The sequence below is a fragment of the Anarhichas minor genome, unplaced genomic scaffold (assembly GCF_050575085.1).
Source record: "Anarhichas minor isolate MPS153535 unplaced genomic scaffold, ASM5057508v1 ptg000021l, whole genome shotgun sequence".
Lineage (NCBI taxonomy): Eukaryota > Metazoa > Chordata > Actinopteri > Perciformes > Anarhichadidae > Anarhichas > Anarhichas minor.
The window spans coordinates 8,214,629-8,236,391 of NW_027466467.1; the positions used below are offsets into that span (position 1 = coordinate 8,214,629).

At 44.4% G+C, this 21,763-nt stretch overlaps 1 protein-coding gene across 3 annotated transcripts in view; it reads left to right on the plus strand.

Annotated features, from left to right (window-relative positions):
• Nucleotides 1-21,758, plus strand: part of prickle2b (prickle homolog 2b) — an 80,814-nt gene extending 59,056 nt beyond the window's left edge. The window contains exons 1-8 of one of the 3 annotated variants that reach the window (XM_076096064.1): nucleotides 9,500-10,593; nucleotides 14,539-14,652; nucleotides 15,227-15,364; nucleotides 17,589-17,792; nucleotides 18,424-18,610; nucleotides 19,671-20,561; nucleotides 20,812-21,165; nucleotides 21,223-21,758. In XM_076096064.1, the coding sequence (XP_075952179.1) occupies nucleotides 10,330-10,593; nucleotides 14,539-14,652; nucleotides 15,227-15,364; nucleotides 17,589-17,792; nucleotides 18,424-18,610; nucleotides 19,671-20,561; nucleotides 20,812-21,165; nucleotides 21,223-21,758 (2,688 nt within the window). In that variant the 5' untranslated portion in view covers nucleotides 9,500-10,329. Of the gene's footprint in view, nucleotides 1-9,499; nucleotides 10,594-14,538; nucleotides 14,653-15,226; nucleotides 15,365-17,588; nucleotides 17,793-18,423; nucleotides 18,611-19,670; nucleotides 20,562-20,811 lie in introns of those variants that run through there. The other 2 variants (XM_076096065.1, XM_076096063.1) reach the window with 2 other exon arrangements.
• Nucleotides 21,759-21,763: the final 5 nt, after the last annotated feature.

Below are 21,763 nucleotides of genomic sequence, written 5' to 3' on the forward strand. Positions count from 1 at the left end.
CCTCCCTGCCCTGGGCCTTTGAGCGTGGAACTAAGTGTCCATACTCTTTCTTTCTTCCCCCTTTCTCTCTCTTTTTCTTTCTCGCTCTCTCCCTCTACTTTCCCCTCTGTGGCTTAATGACTTACCCAGGCCTCTGCACCAGCAAGGTCTCTGCAGCAAGAGTTGAGTTTGTGTGCTAACGAACCCCCAAGCTAATTAGAATTTCAGCCAAGCTGGCAACACTCCTCATTTCCTTGCCATTTTCCTCCCTTTGGACAAATACAATTTCACCCTTCAACCCGCGCAGAATTAATCCAGTTAATGTTCAACACGGGGTGAATAATGGCCACTTATCTGCTGGGAACATGGATACAGAGGGGCTCTTGGGTGGAGGTCCCATAGTGAGCCCCCCTCCCCTCTCACTAAATCTGCTTTCTGGTCAGAGCAGTTGGGCCAAAGTACTGCAAGTCCATGATAGAGGGGAGGTCAGTGTGTCTTCAAAATGACACTGCTCTCACTGAATGGGTTCGGAAACCAGTGAACCTTTATACTGGCAGCCACTTCCTCTTCTTTGTAACTGGATGCAAAGTGTTCACATGAATCATTACACCCTTAATGTAGCGGAAGGACCGTTATCCAACAGCAGGTAAGCAAACAAACTTACTAGGATTAGCTGCTGTGGTTGGCAACATCTTCCGCATCACCTCTCCAATGGGCCATTCACTGAGTTTAACACCCCGGTTGCTTGATTTGTTGTTCAGTGTCCTAGTACAGAATCTAGCAATTAAATATTAACTCCATTCTGCTCCAGGTTTTCTTTTAGGCTTTGTTATGCTTGAAACGAACCCACTCGAACAAAGGCCACATTTGAATAGCCATTCCAAACAGCCACACACATTATGGAGACGAGCGAGACGCGATCAAGCTGAGACAAAAATACAAATCATGCTTACTTTCCCACCTCTGCACACCTGGCCAATTGCTGCAAAAAAATGGGCAAGTTTTCCGAATTGTTGGTCTCGGAAAGTTACACATACTGTGGGATAAGACCCCGAAGAACCATCTGCTTTGTGGTTCTGGTAACCTAAATCATCTATACAGCTTTAATGTCTTTACCATTTATCTTTGATTTCTTTCCATTTCCGTCCTTCTCATTGCTGAAGACATGTATGATATGGTGTGATAATATTACCCTCCCCTCAAAATCATGGCTGCCTCAGCCCAGTTGGTTTAAGGGGCTGCAACACAGTTCAGTAGCCAGTTGGGGATCAGACTTTGGGAAGTGTAAATACTTGGGAGTACTTACAAATTTGCTTAAGAAACCCTCTGCAGCACTGGGATAGAAAAGCTATATGGAAGAGGAAGCTGGTTCCCTCTCTCCCCCCCTCAGCATGTCTGAGCTATCAGCTGTTGGGGTGAGTCCCAGCTGCCTCGCGTGTTGACTCTAGAGTGATAGCCATCAGCATTTGCCACATGAAAGGAGAGGAGACTGGTTTTCCTAAAAAAGCAGATGAGAAATAAAGATGAGGCCATGTTGGATGTTGGATGTTGTTCAAATCGAGATCAAGGCATTGATTTATCAGGTGTGTTTTTCTGACCATATCGTGCAGTATATAAATCAGTTCCTTCCCTGGTAAGATATGAATAATGTTCTTGTAGGATAAGATCCTTTGAGGCAGTACAACTTTCTTGCATACTTAAGATAGGGCCCCCAGCCTCGGGGGAACATGTAGTTACAATATAGCTCATCCTGTGCTTTGATAGAGACAAAAACCTCAATATGCTTATGCATGCTTAGGAAGGGAGGAAACCTGTTTGGCTCACTGTCTAAAATTACCAAGCAGCGTGGGTCTCTGCGCATGCCAGGAGTCTGTGCAGGCAATGCTATCTGTGGTATGTCCCCCAAGCTGGCCTCTATGCTTTTATTCGGTCCTCTCATGGCATTTAAAACTGCTCACTGCAGGTCGAGGAACAGTTTATTGGGGAAAAGGGAATGGCTTATTGGGGTAAATGGCTGGCCCCAAACCATGTTGACCCATTCTGTGGTCGCTCCGAGCAGAGGACACTGTCACTTAGAGCTCCTCGTAAAATCTTGTGGATAGGCCTTTAGTACAGCCTGAGCTGTAATTTATATTCTTGTGTTTGTAAAGGGGCCGCGATTATATGTTCTTATGTATGAGACTAAGTCACAGCAAGAGTCGCCCTGCCACGTGTGAGAGACGACTCGGGGGCAGAAAGACAGCTTTCACTGAAAAAGAAAAGCAGAGCTTTACTCTGACTCAGGGAGAGGAAGAGTTCCTGAAAGGAGAAAAGAGACTGCAGCACTGTCCTGAAAAAACTGAGGAAGTTGTTCACAGCTGCTGGCTGTTTTCAGCAGAAACAGCTAAATTCTTACTTTTCACACGTTATTTCAAAGCAAGCTTTTTAAATATTCCTTCCTGCATTTATTTTTAAACAGTTGTTTGGCCAACCGGCAGCAGCAGGGCACTTTAGGGGGAAAAATATACACAAATCCTGATTTTAATTACTCTCTTACCCAATTCCATCCATCCTCCAAGTTGCCTTTTGAAATCTTCCACAAATCTGTTCAGCTTTGATTGCCAGAAAACTTTTGGCAGTTTTTCTGTTTTCTTGACACATTTTGCGTTCCGCAAACATGCAAATAACGAGCAGCATTGCCACTCCTACCGCTCATTGTTGGGACAAGAGAAAAGAAATGACATTACAGAGCTTATTCTCCTGTGAGTCTTTGGGAGATTAAGAAGGAGCCAAAATAGCTGAGATGGTGGCAATCTGTTGGGGAACAGTTGTGCCGTTTATGTTGTTGCAAATAGCAGAGTCATATCAATCAGTCCTCTGCTTTAATTTCCTTGTGGCTGATTATATATTGGTGAGTTGTATTTTGATAATATCAATGTAGGAAGTCAACCTTTATTTATTAAATGCTGCTTGTGTGACTTCTAGAGTAGACTAGAGCATGTTCTACTTGTAATAGCATAACAAATATGTAATGAATGCATAGATGGCTGTAAATTATATATAAACGAAGTATGGTCTACTCTGTCCTCTGTTTATACATCTTTTGCAAAAAGGTCAGCCTATAATAACGGACCCCATAGGTGCACTGCAAAAAGTTTTAAATTGCTACCAAATTGACTTTCCATTTGTTTTTGATTCAGTGGATTGTCATTGGTCTGTAAGCCTTTTGTCCTTTCTCCAGCTAATGTCCGCTTCTTATGTTAAACAGCACTGTTTTGTTTACAGGGGCTCACCTCCCCATGCGGGTCAGCGCCCTGCAGCTCCTCTCCCTCTTCGCTCTTCTTGTCCCGGGCCAGTTGATTCGGTGAAGTGGTTCAATTCACATGCAAATCCCCCCAGAACACCAGTCATTCACGCTGCTAATTACGCCAATGTTGGGACGCTGACTTGCTGACATCACACCGGTATATTGGCATGTAGGGAGAAGGGTCTGTGCGTGTGTGTGTCAAATCAACCAGAGAGGGCCCGTAAAACCGGAAGTTAGCGACTCTGACTTGAAACAAAGGCTTCAAAATATAAGTGGTTTAAATTGACAATTGGTTTTCAGTCTGTACAGAAATGAATAGAAGTCAACGGCTGTCTGGAACATCTGAAAGTTATATTTAGACTACGTTTCATTAAGAATGATTAGGGTTTGATGGTGAGGTAAGATATTCAATAGGCTAAAGAAATAATTTGGTTGAAAATAATCACATTAAAATAAGGCCTTCTTGTATAGCTGTGGAAGTTAATTATTTACCTCTGACACAGTAGTTTAGTAAACAAAGAAATAGGCCAAGTAGAATCTTAACTAAAGGTCCACTAAGCTGTTTTACCCAGAGCTTTCAACCAAATCGCACGGTCTTCCTCAGCAGAGTGTGCTGTGTTGTCACTGGGCTATCTCTTTGCAACACACTCCTTTTAATTTGGTAAAATAAATAAAATTATAATAATCGTATATATGATTTAACTTACATAACATAAAAGCATATGTAGATGTTTAGCCCAAAAAGTGTGTCCTCCAATGGGTACATTTTGTAGATTAAATTATAGTATCTATTTCAGCCAATTAATATCCCAACCCGTTTTAAATTTTGCTTTTATTGTGGAAGTTACAAACAGGAAGTAACTATGTGATTTATGCGCGCTTGACACCAGTTTAGGATTAAAGCGGTGCAGTGGGACGGAGAGCAGCGAGTGGAGCAGCGCCAGCGCTCCGTGCTTTTACGCAGCGAAAGTCCGCGAGGATCTTCACTCAGAGCCGGCAGCAGTAACCCCGCTTCCGAGGAAGATTTGTGTCGTATTCATTTGGATATTCAAATATTTCGGCGGAGTCTGTGTTCTTGTTTGGATCTGTAAATGGGGATCTGATTTTACGCACATTGAGTTGGCTCTTCGTCTACGCTTTCTCCTCATTTGCTGAACTCCCGAATGTGTTTGTGGAGGGCAGGGGGTTGACAAAAGGCTTTTAAACGGAGGGGGTAAATGTAGCAGAGGGGTGCAGAAACCACACAGCGGGTGAGAGTGGGGTGTTTTCGTGGCAAAGCTGTGGCGTTGGAGTTGTGTGACAAATTCTGCAATGAGGAAGACTCATTTTAAAACCCGCACCACCACAACCAGCATTGAGGTCAGGGCTATGGCTTCCAACCGCCGCAGTTTGTAAGGAGGTAAGCAGCTGATTATTGATCGTGTTTATGTTGTATTTGGAGCCGTTATTTAGCGCGACGGACAATCCATGGTGGGGGTTTAAATGCGTAATGGGAAAGATAATTGAGTCACAAATGTAGGCCATCTATGAACTATGAAAACGAGTTTATTTCTGACTTTGTCCCCTTTACTCTCTCTTTGAAATATGTTCGTAAAATAGTCGCAGGACAAAATTTTAAAGACCCTTGCCCGATTTAAAGTCAGTGGACTTTTCAACTAAGATGCGCCTTACTTCTCTTCGTCACTTTGCTCATTCATGACGTAAAACCGGGTGTTATTTGGATGTAAAAAAAACAAAAACAGAATTCAGAGTTGTCTGACTCGCACTGTAGCGTTCTCTCTATAGACGTCTCACCGGTTTATATCCCCCACCCCACCCCCTGAGGCGCAATGGTCAAGCTACTGTGCGCTTTCCAGCAATGCAGTCTTTGTTGTTCAAACTCTGTGCCATATGGATTATAGATTACTTGGTAATTAAAGAGATACATTACTAAGCACCAGTAAGATATTTAATTTGCTCTTCCATATCAACGTGTTATTGTGCTGTCAGTATTTGAGTCTTTCTAGTTAAAGGGTTCTAATAATTTACTGGTGTTTGCTGCAAACTGCCCTGGAAACAAGTGGCATTATTGCTGCTCCATGGCAGTTATTTCAAGGAGAGCATTTCGAGACTCAATGCAGGCTAATTGAACCATTTAGATAGCTACTTTTTTAGCAGTGTAAAGGGTCACTGGATTAGCACATGAATGGACTGACTGATAATGAATAGTGTAGCTTCAGCAGCTGGCTGCAGTATCAGTGGGCTACTTGGGTCTGAGAGCAGCCCAAACACCAACTGAGTTGACAGGAGCCTAAACCAACATATTTCTGACATCCACAACTGCCTTTGGAGGAAAAAAAAAAATCGGTGCTGCTTTTCCCCACTGACAAGAAATAAAAGTCAACATTATATTCCAATTAAATTCTTACAAGGACTGGTGGGTTTCCTGAGACTTTTTCACCTAAACTATATCATAAGCCAGTAGACCAAAGCCTGGTGAACACATTCACTAATGATCTGGCACTGCGTTACTAGTGTCTGAGTATGGTTTGAAGTCTGTACTGAAGATGTCTTGGAAGCAATGACTCCCCCTGTTCCCAACCAAAGTAGTGTCATTTTATGGAACAAGTCAACACTGAATGAATAAGTAATGTGATCAGGCTCAAGTATACCGTGGCTGCAGTTGAAAAGCTCCCGAGTCTGATGTTACATAAAATCTCTCTGTCCTTTTTTGCTTCCTACTTCCCACACAAGTCCTGTACCATTCATTTCTCTGTTTTCTCGTTGTGTGTGTAGGTGTAATACCTATCTCCATTCACAAGTTACTTTCAGATACATTATACAGCTAAAAGTCCCATCCCAATTCTTGGTTAAGTTGCACTGGCTTTTGGCTCGCAATCATTTTGGCACAGAAAAAGTTCTTCATAACTGAAACAACAAAACAAATCATGTCGGTAGACTATTCGTCCATACTGGACAACAAAAAAGATTGGCTAATTAACTAACAACTAATACATATTTAACAACTACATCTTCCTTATGTGTACTATAATGAGGGGTGTTCCAGTGATTTTGTTTTGTACTTCCATAAAGTTGGGGAACTCACAAGAAATTGAAGCAGCAGAGGTCGAGATAACGCAAATTTTTATGGTTCAATCTCCAAAAACACAGGCTCCTACATTTCCCATAATGCAACTCAATTGCATCTGTAATTATACCCTTCTAAATGCCCACTTCTCTTCAAACCCACACCTCCCATTTGTAATGCAGGCTATATGATGAAAAATGTAAGTTTCAAGCCTAATTTGAGTTCATGTGCACAATTGGTGGCGTGTCTCATTGTTGATTGCCATTGAAAAAATGCAAAGATGCCCATATGTTGCTGTATATTACAGTAGAGACAACTCATCATCAGGTTTAGGCTATTTGGAAACAGAGCAGGACTTTGGCTCTCTATGTTGTGACAGGTGGATGCAGGCCTTAGGTATGTCCTCGGCAACTTGCTGCGTCTGGTTGTTACTAATTGGCCGCTAATGGAAAACGTCTTTGTCGGCCCTGATTCTTGTCGGGAACACCTCCAGTAATGTTCAACTGTGATTAGCTCCTAATGGCTCTGAAGTCTGCATGCAGCCAAGTGAAGGCACAAAGACTGTTTGCTTGTATATTTAAAAAAAAAAATGGGGATAATCGTTGAAAGCCCCTGAAATTTCCAACAACAGCTTCAAAACACTGAACGGAAATGTTGTATTCAACAAAAGGCCATTGAAGAGAAAAGAGTCGGTCCTCCTCTTCCCCCACTTCTTCCAGAGTAAACAAAAGCAGAGGCAGGAAAAAAGAAGATAGGACTTGGCGGCGGTGTGCGCCCAGCTGTTCTCTCCTCTGTGCTCTCCTCTCTCGTCGTCCAACCTCCGCTTTTGTGCAGAGCTGCCATTGAAAGATGGGATTTTAATCTGGCCATCTAGAGTGATGCCATGGAAAAGCTGCAGCGGTTTTGGAATGAGAGTGGAATGAGACTTCAGCTTCAAACCCTCCAAGGCTATACTTCCTCCACTGGCTCTTGGATACAGTTGAATGATCAGATGGTTTTCTAAATTTTAGGTTGAATACAGTCTCCTAACCCTGGGGTTATGGTTACAACCCCAGCCCCATCTTTTGCCTTGCAAAGATAACTCTGAGTCAACTTTTGCTTTGCGTTGAAGCACATTTACTCGATGGTAAATCTGAGTTTTAAGACTGCTTGTTTAGCCAAATTTGAGACCATGCTCGCTGAAGATCTTGCAGCAGTGATCTAAAACAATTGAACCAAGACTATGCAACGGTCAGAGGGGCCTATCAGACTCCAGTTACGTATTAAAACAACCCGTTACCTGGGTTACAAGGCTAATCTAGAGGAGCAAGGCGATGATAATTAACCCAAAACGGTGAATCATTGTCCACTGACATCATGGTCACAAGGATATCAATCCAACAACAATACCCCCCAGGTCTTGAACAAACCTCACACTCACACTGACCAATGATACTTAAGCGTTTACATCTCCCACGGGGATAAAAGCCCAGGCAGTCATGTTTTAATACAGAACAAGCCTTTTAACTTCCTTCTCTTTACCTCACAGTCATTTATGAGGTGACAGTGATGCACTTGAGTTGTATTACAAAAGTGCCTAAATCTCTCCTAATTGAAAATCATGTATATTAGAAGGAGGAATCTCGGGGATTAGGTTTCAGTGAAGGGGAAATCCCAGGCATGTGCATGAAGCGTGTTGTAAATCATGAGGGTAGAAGGGGAGGGAAGGAGCAACAGGCCCCTGTAGGCCCACATTATCTCTGCCAGCGCTGATGTGGGGGGGATCAGATGTTTTCGAGTTGAATCACTTGAGGAAGGTCTTCCTCCCACATCTGGACTGAGATAGTGGGTCGGAGAGGTGTGTTTCTGCAACGGTGACAAGCTTCTCTGCCTCCAAATTGAACTGTACAGAGACTATAGGCAGAGATATGTCATGTGTCCTCTCAGAAGGAATGCGGTGTGAAATGCTTTCCTTCAGCTCTGGCTATTTGTATAGTCTTATCACCAAGAGTCCCTTCTCACCCCACGGCAGAAATAGCTGCTAACCCCCTAGCAGCATGTCAGAAGACTGGAAGAGGTGTTCATACGTGCTTAATCCTTTTTGTCTCCGCCTTTGGTGTCTTTGTCTTTCACTTCCAATCATCATGCTCTCTGCGAGTGTGTGCTCTTCTAGATGCGGGCAAATTTCTCTGTGTGTCAGCCAGTTAATCACCCTTAAATTAGTAATGTTGGTGAAGGTGCTGGGTTGTAATGAGGCAAGCTGCGTCGCCCCAGGCTATAGCATCATGCCGCCGGGACAGGGATTTGCCAAACAGCCTTCTACCAGTCGGCCTGCTTGACAGCTGCTTGATGACTTTGTCTTCCTGAGCTGCTCTGTTTATCATAACCATTAATATTCATGACAATGATATCTGGCCACTTTACGTGGATTCAGTTTCTGAAGCTTGTTGCTTGCCCTTCCACAATGACCGCAGATGCCTGCCTCTCTGCTCAGGGCACTGTTGAAAGCTGGAACTGACCTTAATATTTTTTTATGTTTTCTTTTTTAAGGATTACATGTCAAATGGCCAGTTGTGGCATGTCAATGGGATGTTTTACTTGGAGAGCTACGTATTTCCACGGGCTATCATCAAAATCCATCAGAGCTAAGCTGAATAGATCGAAGTGTTTTGTTAACCAAGACTCAACCCATGGACAAGAAGTCCTCCTTTGACAACAGACAAGGTGAGACTTGGCCAGCTCTCCACATGGTGCTGTCTGCGCTCCAAGCACTTTACACTAAAGGATCCTCAGCCGATCGAGCTGTCAAACAGTGTCCTGAGTGTCCTTAAGCTCCTCCATAAGGCTGTCTGTCAGGCGTCCGTCTGGGAAGGTAATGGGATTGTCTCCCAGATTTGTCCGCCTGAGGGGGCAACAAGGGTTAGTGGGATGCAACCTTCTGGCCACCCAGTTTCCCTCTTCATGCAGAGGCTTATAGCTGTCAAGGACATGAGAATCTGTATGTATGAAGCGTCTCCAAGTACAGACGTGGTGAAGGTGACCTTCATTCTAATTTTAATCCATGCACTCAGGTATTTAACCCACATCCTCCTCTGCTTTTTGTGAGATGTCACAAGCTCCGTGTCACTCGACAACGAGTAATTCTGTTAATCTCAATATTTTGTAAGACAACACTGCCGAATAGTTGTTTGAGTGTATGAAATATCGCAGCACTCTTTATTACTCTCTGGACACCACTGGACATGAAAGAACAGCTAGCGGGAGGAGTGTGTGTGTGTCAAACACTCCTAATGGATGGATACTTTCCACTTTTTAACTGGGTTGGTCTGCTTGACTAATGAGAGTGGAGCACTCTCCTGGCTAAGCATCTGCTATTGTTTCCCGCTAACCTTCTGCATAGGGGAGTGTTTGGTGTGTGTACAGTGCTGCTTTCCATCACTGTCGTTGTCTGTATTCTGCTAATTTCTATAGCCTGTTTGTAATTATATACTTGTTCTTAGTAATCCAGAGGATTGTTGAGCGTTGTATTTGTGGTACCCGCATTTTACTGTGAGAGCTGCAGTGGGAAGCCTTGACCTCTTGAACTGTGTGGAGTTAACATCCTTTACCGGTAGAGGGTCTGCAAACTGACTTCATGTGGTTTTGAACAAAAGTAGAGATTCATGTAATTTTTGAGGGGGCTTGACCATTTCTACAGGCAATTAGGTTGGCTGACGGATTGTACTTTTTTTTTTTTTTTTTTTTTTTACAATTAGTCTGAGGTTACCTTTTGAAAAAAGCAATTTGGGTTATTTTTTATTTTTTGGTGATTAATGGCAGGCTTCAGAGGCCCAAATAGCAACTGCAGCATGACGTCTTGTTTCTGTTGAAACTCTATCTCCCCAAATGTATTTCTGTTTACAGGGTGATTTATTTAACTGAGGGTTTGTTTGCAGCCTAATGGTGGTTTATTCTGAGGTCAAATAACTGTTGCCCTCATTTTTAGTCCGTCTCTCATTGCAGTAAATCTTTTATTAATATGTTCCCATTGAACAAAAGTGTAGTCTACATACGACATTGGCTTGACAGATGCTCTTTGTCTGTGTTTGTCCATGGTAGGAAGATCTGTGTGCACTGTAAGTGTCGCCGTGAGGAGCATGCTGTGACAGCCATGCCTGTAGAGATGGAGAAGACGGTCACCAAGCTGATGTACGACTTCCAGAGGAACTCCACCTCAGACGACGACTCGGGCTGCGCCCTGGAGGAGTACGCCTGGGTACCACCAGGACTCAAACCTGAACAGGTATCAGTATCTTACACTTATCCGGGCCTCGTCGCATTCACACTGGAAGGCACCATTGATGTCTATGTCAGACATCTGTTAAATTGTAGTTTTGTCAGGAGTTGTCAATCGCACCGGATTGTAGACGCCACATAGTGACCCAACTCATCCACTGTGGTGTGAATAAATCTAAAGACCAGAAACGTTGACTGTCCACATTAGATTAAGCCCACGGCTTTGTGCTAAATATTGTTTGTTGTCTAACAGCAGGTGTTTTCAACAGCATGGCACAACTCTAAAAAAAATGGCTCTAATGACAGTCCTGGGTTAATGTTGCAATCACACTCATCAAAAAGCTCTGATTTCACCGTACATACTACTGTGTGACTCCAGGTAGTTCACATTTATACACAAAACGATCCAAGTTTGGTGTTGTAAAATATTTTAGCTTTGGAGAAAAGAATTCCCAGTGATATGCACATGTAGAATTCAGTCATACAATCATATGTATTCACATACATACCACTATAGTGTAACCCTGATATTTTGTAAGTGTTAAGTTCAAACTGCACCTCACCATATGATGGCTCACCAATCTTGCTGACTGCTCCTTCTGCAGGCTAATGAATAACAAGGATTTTGTGGCTCCAACAGTCAATTTAATCTCCTATTAATTCCGCCCCCAAACATGTTGGGAGTAGGTTTCATCTCTGTCACAGGGACTAAGCTAAGCCTGAGCAATACACAAATGTATTAAATGGTCCCATGCACATGTGTGCACATGTGGGAGGGTTTCCAGTTTTATAGCACAATAGAAGCGTTTATGGAAGCTGGTTTCATTTTGTTGATGAGCTGAAAGCAATGAACTGGTCAATACAATGTTGGCACAGCCCCCTGTTCTCACTCCCGAGGACTGAGCGCAGCTATTTCTCATCCCCCTCCAGGGTCACATGTCTAACCCTGAAGTCAATTAGGTTCTCGTCTAGTGGTGATAAGACCTCAGGAACAGTCGGGCCATAATGAAAACTGGACTGTGCAGTATCCCCGGAGCACAACACCGAATAACCTTGAAAATAAAAAATCAAGAATGTTTTTAACAGCCTACATGAAAAATGTCCGTAGCTATCACGATTTCTATTTTTCCAACCTGACGTCCAAGTCATTCAAGCTGTGGAAACGCATTATGTGACCTCTCGCAGAGGAGCGGAAGTATGCCTGATGTGGAGCTTTTCAACACCCGGCCTTCCTCTGCACAAGGTAAAGACGGAGGGAGACGGTAAACACAAAGCTAATCTCCAGGATCTAAACGGTGGGTTTAGGTTTCCCCGTAGGGAGCCTGGGCTGTGTATGAGTCTGCTATTCAGCCAGCGGTGGTGTAAAGTCGCCACTCTGTAACGAGGGATTTCAGACCATGACTGCTATATTCAATCAGACGTATCTGAGAGTTATGAGGGAGCACTCGGGACTGTTCAACTCTCTGTTATAATTGTAGTCAACAATCGCTGAAATACAGACCTTTATCATCAAACATGGCCATTACTGAGTTTGTTGGAGATGCTATTATAGTGTGAAGGAGGGCCTTCCAACATTCTCTCTCCCACTGTCTCCTCTTGCTCTCTTCTCTCCATCCTACTCGAATAAAATTCAGCGATGTTGCCAAGTTACAACTTGTCAAGGCCAAGAATGTTACTCAGCATTGGCCTGTATGTGTTTTTTTTACCATCACGTAGCAAGAGTTGCAGTCTAATGTTCAGACTCTATTCGGCATGTACCAGGATCATATTTTAATTTCCATTCGATCATGAAGTCTGCTGTTTCAGACTGCTCAACAGCTCTAATGTGGATAAATTAACTTTCAAACAACAAAAAGCCAGTCTAAAATGTACCCGAGGCTAGTTTGACCTGTTCTAAAATGGACCTGACAACAATTAGGACTCATTCCCATCAGAGTTAAAGTTGGCATGTGACTCAAAGCGCCGCTGCTCCTAAATACGACCTCACAGAGTTGCTAGCTTGGCTGTGGGCTTTTAGTACATTCGGTGTAGCTTTGATTTCGTGCTTGATTCACCAATCTCATGCCTTTTAACTTTAAAACGCATTGAATTTGTTTTCACGACTGTGTTGACTGCCGATTCATGGGAACTTGCACATCTCAGCAAGGACGTGAGAAGAGAAAGACAGAGAATGAAAACACAGCCGTTAAATCTGCTCACTTCGCTGTGAAAACAACATCCTTCCCACTACGTTTGGCTGTAACTACCAGTGTTTTCTCAACAGTATAACATCCATGTCCAATAACCACTGTAAAGTGGCTTGTTGAGAGAATGTTAGGGCTGGTGCCCGGTGGTGTCTTTTCCTCTGGCTGTCTGGCCATTTACAGCAATAGAAACCAGCTGTGTGAAGCCATCGCTCTTGTCACTCAGTTGCGAAGTCCTCTGCTTTAGCTTTTAAAAACACTCCTTTCAGTACAGTTCGAAAATTCTGCCCTGTCTTTAGTTCTGTCCGTCTGCTTTCGATTACAGTTATTATCACAAGCTGCTCCTCCTGACTCTCACTGCAACTGTGTCCATTATGTGCATGCAAGTGTGCGTGTGTGTATCTGTCTTTAGATCTTTTCCTCGAGGCAATGTGCCTTTCACCTCCAGATTGTAACCCTATTGTTGTTGTTTCTTAATTTATCATTAGCAGTGTGTGCGTGTGCTCATCTGGAAGCATAGGCGCTGTTTGATTTATCAGTGCTTGACCACAGTTAGTCTTTCATGAATTATCCTGAGATCCCCCCCTGCCGGTGTCCCGGGCCGAGCTGCTGGCCAAGAACCCAGCGTCCCTCGCCAACACCGGTGGAAGCCAACAAAAGCAGAGCAGAAAGAATTAGGTTACACTTACAACACGAGGTTCCTGCTGCTAATGCATCCCAACAACAAACATGCTTGTGCAACGCTTCATGGAAATGCTCTTGATACAGAATGTGTCGCTCAGACAATTAATACTTTAAGATATGAGAGTTTTTGAAAGCAATACATTTTAAATTTTGGTCTCCGGTCTTTACGTACCAATGCGTTTCTGCATTATTCAAGTTGATCTGTTTTTGTGTGACAGACTCTGTGTTATTGCCAAGGACGAAGCTGATGGCTTCCAGTCAGTAGATCCATTCAGTAGACGGATCAGGTCGTTAAGATTGGTCTGACCTAGTCAGCAGGTATCGATCATGTTCGTCTTTACATTCCGAGCCTTAGTTATGTGTTGTTTCTTTCATTTGATCAAACATCATCTTGTTCATTCTTCTTCTACTACTCTCTCTCTCTCTTCGTCCCTCTAACATTTTGTTTTATTTCCCTCTTGTCACCTCTAATTTTCCTCTTCATTCTTTAACCTCTGTCCCCAAATCTCCATCTAAAACCCTGTGGCTTTCGTCGATTGCACCCCCTCCAATCACATTCATATTTGACTGCCTGACCTCTGTTATACCCCGGCCCCCTGTTACAGTGTAATAAAAAAGACTGCAATAAATAACAGGGAGATGACACTCATTGTCTGCCGCTGTAATATAAAGAATGTCCAAAGCAATTTCGAATGGCCAGATTAGCATTCATCCTGCTGTCACACACATTTGTGTGCACACGCAAAATGTATCCATGTTAAGCATGGGTGTGCATGAGTGTTTGGACATTTGACAGGTCAGCTATACATTCCCATGTCAATGTGCAAAGATGGAGAGGTGAGGTTCCGTTAAGTCTCCGCTGGTGGGCCATAAATCGTAGTGATTTTCTGTGTGTTGGTTTCTCCTGGTTGTAGATCCATTTAATTTAGTCTCTGCACAGTGCTGTAATTATAAAAGACTACATTTACAAATAGTAATCGAGAGCGTATTGAAAATTATGGGTTAGTTTAGCTAGTTTACGTGTTACAGGTATGTTGTTGTTCTTCATCACTCTCATCCTCTCTCTGTCTCTGTCTCTTGCTCAGGTTCATCAGTATTACAGCTCCCTGCCTGAGGACAAGGTGCCCTATGTTAACAGCCCAGGAGAGAAATACCGCATCAAACAGCTGCTCCATCAGCTCCCACCCCACGACAATGAGGTGAGAGTCCAAACTGACCCCCTCCCCCATCACCTCATCCATCCATCTATCCCTCCCTCCCTCCCTGCCCTCCTTCAGGGCAATACAGAGATAAGAGAAGAGAAGGGAGGAGACAGACACAGGAAAAAATAGTCTGTCCTCTGAATGGTTAGGAATGAGATAGTGAGGTGTTTGTGTGCAAAGCTTCCCACATATTTTTTTATCATTAAACATTACCATATAATGTTGAGATATTGGTGTGATTGCCATAAACAGTTGACAACAGCACTAAGAAGATCGATACGCTTAGCACCTCTACACCAACCTGATAATAATAACATAAAATTAATACAATAATTGTCTTTAAATGCTAACAAATGCTTAACTATTGACTTGAGATAAGTGCTGCCTTTGTTTGTGGCAATAATATAAAAGTTTGATATTGCTATATTGACTTTATATAACACAGGCAACCACCTTAAACTTTCTGTGTCTGTATAACAGATCACACTTAACAAATGTATCCTCATGTGATGTGTGTGTGTGTGTGTGTGTGTGTGTGTGTGTGTGTGTGTGTGTGTGTGTGTGTGTGTAGATCCGCTACTGTAACGGTCTGGACGACGAGGAGAAGCGAGAACTGAAGCTCTTCAGCACCCAACGGAAACGGGAGAACCTGGGCCGCGGCAACGTCCGCCCATTTCCCTTGACGATGACGGGGGCAATCTGCGAACAGGTAGCTGACAGAAATGTCAAAAACATGAATGTTTGTGTCGTTTCTCCAGCCGTCGAGAGACACGACAAGATCAAAGATGATCTGAAAGCCGCCCAGCGTTTCGCTTCGAAATGTCATTTCTGCGTCGCGTCCCGTGACGAGAGTGAATTATTAAGTGTGACAAGATCAAAGGTGTGTCATGTGGTCGGTGGAATGAAAGCAATGAATCGTGTGACGGACATGCTGAACAGCCTGCTGCCATTTCTGGTCTTTGTAATGATGTACGAGAAATGCTTTACGTTGACATATAAAGGGCAGAGATGCAACAGTCGTGTGCTTTTATAACACGGTTGTGACCTTGTCAGTCTCACCTCAAAGTGTAGTTCTTGAGAGGATCTTGAGGTGTTGCATGTGTATGTTGTGTCTCATTTTTCCAGAGAAGGCGTCTGTTAACCACAGACGGCTTCATAAAACGTTAGAGAACTAAGTTCCAGTTCAAACTGCTCTAAATCCTCCGGAACATACGTCATAGTATAGTACCCGGAGTAGTCCCATCAAATATTTAACATGTTGTCTACGTTTATTCTTGTAGTGGCCTTATGCGACTATAGAGTGCAATAGAGTGTTCTTTTAACAAAAAAAACACACTACAGCATCCGCTAGCTATTTGTTTTAGTGTCTGTACAACAGGCTCAAGCAAATCGGAGCTACTCTCTGTTGTGTTGGTGCCCCGGGTGGGTAGCTGCTTTATAGCTTATGTTTCTCATTTGCTCAGCAGACACACACATACGTGAGGGAACAGATTGTTGGGAGAGTGTGTATTGATTGAATTCCCGACCCCCCCCCCCCCCCTTTAGCCTCCTTGCAGCAGTAGGCTCTGAGCCAGTTTGATAACCTGATTGTAACTTTCGTTCCGTCCCCATCTTCCCGCCCCTCTAAATCTACTTTGCCTATCCGACCTTTCCCCCCTGTCTCCTTAGCACTCCATCTCGTTTATCTTTCTGGCTTCTCTACCTTTACACCTCCACGCCAAACTCGCTCTCCTTTTTATCCTCCAATATATCACTCAATTTTTATTCTCCCCTTTGCTCCACCATCGTCCTCCAGCAGCCATTCGACTTCCTCTCTGCGTCTGTCCTTGCCCTCCCCTACCACACATGTAAACACGCCCATGTGCTCTGTTTAGTTCAGGGTATGTGCGAAGTTGTGTTGGCCAGTCCCATACACTCAATCTGTATCAGCACAGATAATGACCGTGTAAAAGGATCCCATAAAATTGGCATTTAAACATTCTCAAGTTCCAGCTTTGTGAAGATGCTGTCTGATAGTAAACTGAGTATCTTTGGGTTTTGGACTGTTGATCGGACAAAGGCAATGAAGACATAACCTTTGGCTTTAGGAAGTTTTGAATATACATTATAGACCAATTAAATCATCACAAATGGTTCAACACTGCCTGTCTCTGGTAGCCCATCAACCTGCTTTGAACAGGAATTACTTCACATTAGGGAACAAATGATACCATCCCATGTTTCAAGATGGCGCCCATCCTTTCATTTTAATGAACGTTCTTTTCAGCGGAACCAAAAAGTGTTTCAGAGTTCCCCAGACCTAATTTGGAGCTCATAGAGCATGTGTATTAGAGTCTATCTCTAGTCGACCCAGCTGACTTCATGCTGCCTCCTCGCTCACACGATTGGGAAGACAATCATTTATTGATACTGCTCTTCAAGACTTCAATAAATCATTTTGTGTTGGTGACTCTCAGAAATATGTATCAATAGCTTTACAGCCTTTTCTTTTGTAATTATTGTATAAAGGAAACATTTATTCTGGATGAGTGTCACACAATTACTTTCTTCATCACTGTCATAATGAAATGGTAATTTTGCTTTGTGATAAACTGTATAGGTTTTCCATAAGCCTTTTAAAGAATCTTAGTGTTGTTGTTTTTGGTACTTTGCCTTTATTGGACATTGACGATCTAAGAGGCAGACAGGAAACCTAGGGAGCATGAAAGGTCCACCACTTGGCCACTGGATGCCCAGGTGTACAGATTTAAAGTCTAACTACAAAAAAGTAGCTCAGTTATAGAATTTGAACTCAGTATCAGCCACTAATTATAGTTTAAGAATTAGAATTGATACTGGAAAAAAAAAAAAGTGGGATGTAAGTACTAATAAAAGCTGCAGCCGTTAACTTAAAACGCTCTTCTTCTTTTTCTTCTTCCTCCACCTCTTCTCAGTGCGGAGGCCAGATAAATGGTGGCGACATTGCTGTGTTTGCGTCACGGGCGGGTCACAGCGTGTGTTGGCATCCAGCCTGCTTTGTGTGCAGCATGTGCAACGAGCTCCTGGTGGACCTCATCTACTTCTACCAGGACGGGAAGATCTACTGCGGCCGGCACCACGCCGAGAGGCTGAAGCCACGCTGCACCGCCTGCGATGAGGTAGACGCTCGTCACATGCACACACACGCACACGTCTGCACATGGATGATCATGTGTTAACACACACACACATATTACTTATTTGAACATACTGTGCCTGTAATGTGGGGCAGTGTTGGTGGAGCTATTTATTAAATGTTATCACACACAAATTTTGCACATGCCATTATTGGGCCAAACTGCTGTCGTATGATGCTCACATGCTTCCCAACACACCCTGTCACAATTTAACACATGCAAGGGTTTTTCCAGTCTAATGGGGTCAGCTCTCAATATCTTGATCTCCCAACCATTAGCACTGACTTTCACTCTCTGCAAATGGGGAAAAGGACGCTGTTAGTACTTCAAAAGCACCCTGGTGTTTTAACAGCAGTGTAATTAAAAGTAAATGCACCATCTAGATTTGACTTAGATTTAAGTCCCCACACACATTAGCCTTTTCTACACGTCGGTGACAAAGAGGATGATCTAAGAGTACTAAGCTCTAGTGGAGAAAGCAGTGCCTATGAAAAGGGAGGGAGGGCGAGCCGAACCTTTGTCCTGTCATTTAGTGAAGAGTAATAACCCAACTGAGGTTTTACCGCCGAGGACCTGTGATAAACGATGCTCTTTCTTATTTCGCCTTTCTTAGATCATCCTTGCGGATGAGTGCACTGAGGCAGAGGGGCGTCACTGGCACATGAAGCACTTCTGTTGTTTCGAGTGCGAGACTGTGCTGGGGGGGCAGCGCTACATCATGAAGGAGGGGCGGCCCTACTGCTGCTCCTGCTTCGAGTCCCTCTACGCCGAGTACTGCGACTCCTGCGGGGAACATATCGGTATGCTGCCGGCATCTATCACTGTTAATACAAACTGCATTAATCACCAGCAGGTCATGAAAAGGAACGCTAACAGAAAAAAATGTAATGCTAAATACATGGATACATGGAAAAATTAAATGGAACATTATTGGGCTGCAGTTTTATTTTAAAGGAGCGTGAATGTGTGACCTCATTTTTAGTAACACAGCAGAAAAGAGCTACAGTAGAAAGGCTCTGGCCTGGTTTTTAGCAGTTTATCCCTGAATGATGTCATGGCCAGGCATGTGAGGCGGGGTCACATAGCGGAGGAGCAAAGAGACCTCAGCTTACAGAGCACAGAAATATGTACAGTATATAACCATGCAACATGAAACCACAGTGGGGCAAGGGCATTACTGTATCAAGTTACTTTTCACACTCAGGATCTGTTTTTGTCGCAGACCCATGCACCACATGTCGGTTAAATACAAATTTAAACATCACACAACCTGTAGTGTTAGAGGCAAACCTACTGAGAGGAGAAACTGGGGTATTTTTCAGTGGGAAACCTTCATATTACCACTTCTTGGCTCACTTCCACCTCCTGTTAAACCTCTGTGTGTGCGTATCCCCCAACAGGATGCCCAGGTGTGATTTTGGCACATACCTCTCAACAAATTTGCTCTGTAATTATTCGTCAGGCAGGATATAGAAAAGTATTTGGCTAAAAAACACAACTGATTATAAATTGAAACCATCAGAAAACATGCTGTAACCAGATGGCAGCCATTAGCAAATAGCTGGTTTTCTTTCTCCCTGCAACAACTGCAGGCATAATCAAAATGCAATGTGTTTATACAATGCTGGGAAAGTTCCATAATGGGTTCGCCCCCAGGAACAGTTAAACTACAGCCTCCAGCTTTATTTTCTCTCTCAACAAGCAACTTCTAAAGTGCCACTATTTTCACATAAAACAACATTTTAAATAACAAATTTCAAGCTCTTTGATATACATATGGTGCTTTGTATTTTAATTGTGCATTTATAAATGAGGCCCATAATCTTATTTTACATAAACCCATCTGTATCTATCCTGCAGGCATTGACCAAGGCCAGATGACGTATGATGGGCAGCACTGGCACGCCACAGAGGGCTGCTTTTGCTGCGCCCGCTGTAAACGCTCTCTGCTTGGTCGGCCCTTCCTGCCCAAGCAGGGCCAGATCTTCTGCTCACGCTCCTGCAGTCTCGGGGAGGAGCCCAATGGCTCGGACTCCTCTGATTCCGCCTTCCAAAGCGCTCGATCCACCAGAGAGTCCAGACGCAGCGCCAAGGCAGGGAAGAATGGAGGCGGAGGTGGTGGAGTTCAGACTGAGAGATTCTCAGGGGAAGTGGACCCACTGTCTCTACAAATGGATCTTCTGAGTCTTTCCAGCCAAACGCCCAGTTTGACGCGCGAGCCTCCTGCCTGGCAGAGCCAAGAGCAAGCAGGTGACGGCTATAATTATGAATCCCAGTCAGACCTAACTGTCAACCCCACCCCTCTTCAGCTCCTGAGCCAGTGCAATGTCAGGACTGCCTATATCCCCACCTGCCCTGTACAGAATAATCATCAGCAGGATCACAGGATCAAAGAGAATGGAGGTTTAAAGAGGCCACCCATCTCAGCCATGAAGGGCCACTCTCTGAATGAGATGTGGTTCCAACCGCCAGCTCCAGACGAGTACTATCCACCCAAACTGAGGACCCAAAAGAGCTTCACAGAGGTGTCCCATTGTTCTCAGCACCACAATGGCTTCTCCTCTGACAAGCGCTCAATCAGTTTGCACGGCTTTCAGAGGGACAGGGAAAGAGAGACGGGGCCACCAGCAGCAACCCAGGTAGCAAGAAGCAGGAACCCCATCAATGCACTTAACTTCACAGAGCAACTGACCCCTCTGGAGCAGACGCCAAGAGGATCCATGGAGTCCCTGGCCCTGTCCAATGCAACAGGTGGGTAAAACAGTAGCCGTTAGACCTCTGCTTGGCCTTGTTTTCGGTTCTAGTACTTTGTTAGCATTACATGGGAAGTTGTGTGTTTTTTAAAACAATAGTGTGAGTATTGTTGCTGGTATACATCACAACTTGTGCTGACATTGCTGGCCATGTAATCTGAAATTCAGCTTGACTAAAGTATAACATTTATGGGATGATATTGAATAAACCGCCTACTGACACCAAACTTAACTCTATTTGCCCACAGGCCACTCAGCAGATGGAGGAGGAAAGCGACAGGAGCACCTTTCTCGTTTCTCCATGCCAGACCTGAGCAAAGACTCTGGAATGAACGTGTCAGAGAAAAGTAACATGGGCACACTCAACTCCTCAGTGCAGTTTCGTAGCTCCGAGTCTATTCACAGCCTCACCGCCAGTCAGCCCTACATGGAAATGGATCCTTCCAGATCCTCCCAGTACCAGGTGCAGTACTGCGACCGCCCTGGCATGGGTGTGAGTATGGGTATGACTAAGTTACCACCTGGCTTCACCTTCCAAGAGGAGGATAGGGTGAGTTTGGTGAGCAGCGCCAATGCTGCCCGCCTACCCCCCATCAGTGAGCGCAGGGTGGGTGGTGTCGGTGGTGGAGGAGGTGGAAGGGGAGCCGGTATACGGATGGATGCTCCAGAAGAGACTCCCCAGAGGCGCCGGCACCACCACCACCGCTCCCGGAGATCCCGTCGATCCCGTTCAGAAAACGCTCTCAACTTGGTGGCAGAGCGAAGGGTGAGACCTCAAGAAAGACCACAGTTACGTGTCCGTGAGGATTACGACCGTTTCCCGCCACCAAGGAGCATCAGGGACCAGTTCGGAGGAGGAGGAGGGGGCAGATACCAGCCCCAACCTTTCAGGCAGTGCCCCAGAACCACTTCAGACCTGACTCTTCAAAACCCTGGGTCCAGCCGACGCACTGGCTTGAACCAGTACTCCTGGGATGATTACGATGACGATGGCTGGTGCTCCACTTGCTCTTCATCCTCCGAATCAGAGGACGAAGGTTACTTCTTGGGTGAGCCGATCCCCAGACCCATCCAGCTGCGCTACCTCAGCAACCAGGAGCTCGTCCATAAGTACAACGGGATTGGAGGACCCAACCACAGCGGGCAGTTACACACCCGCAAACGCAGAAAAAGCAAGAACTGCATTATCTCCTAACATCC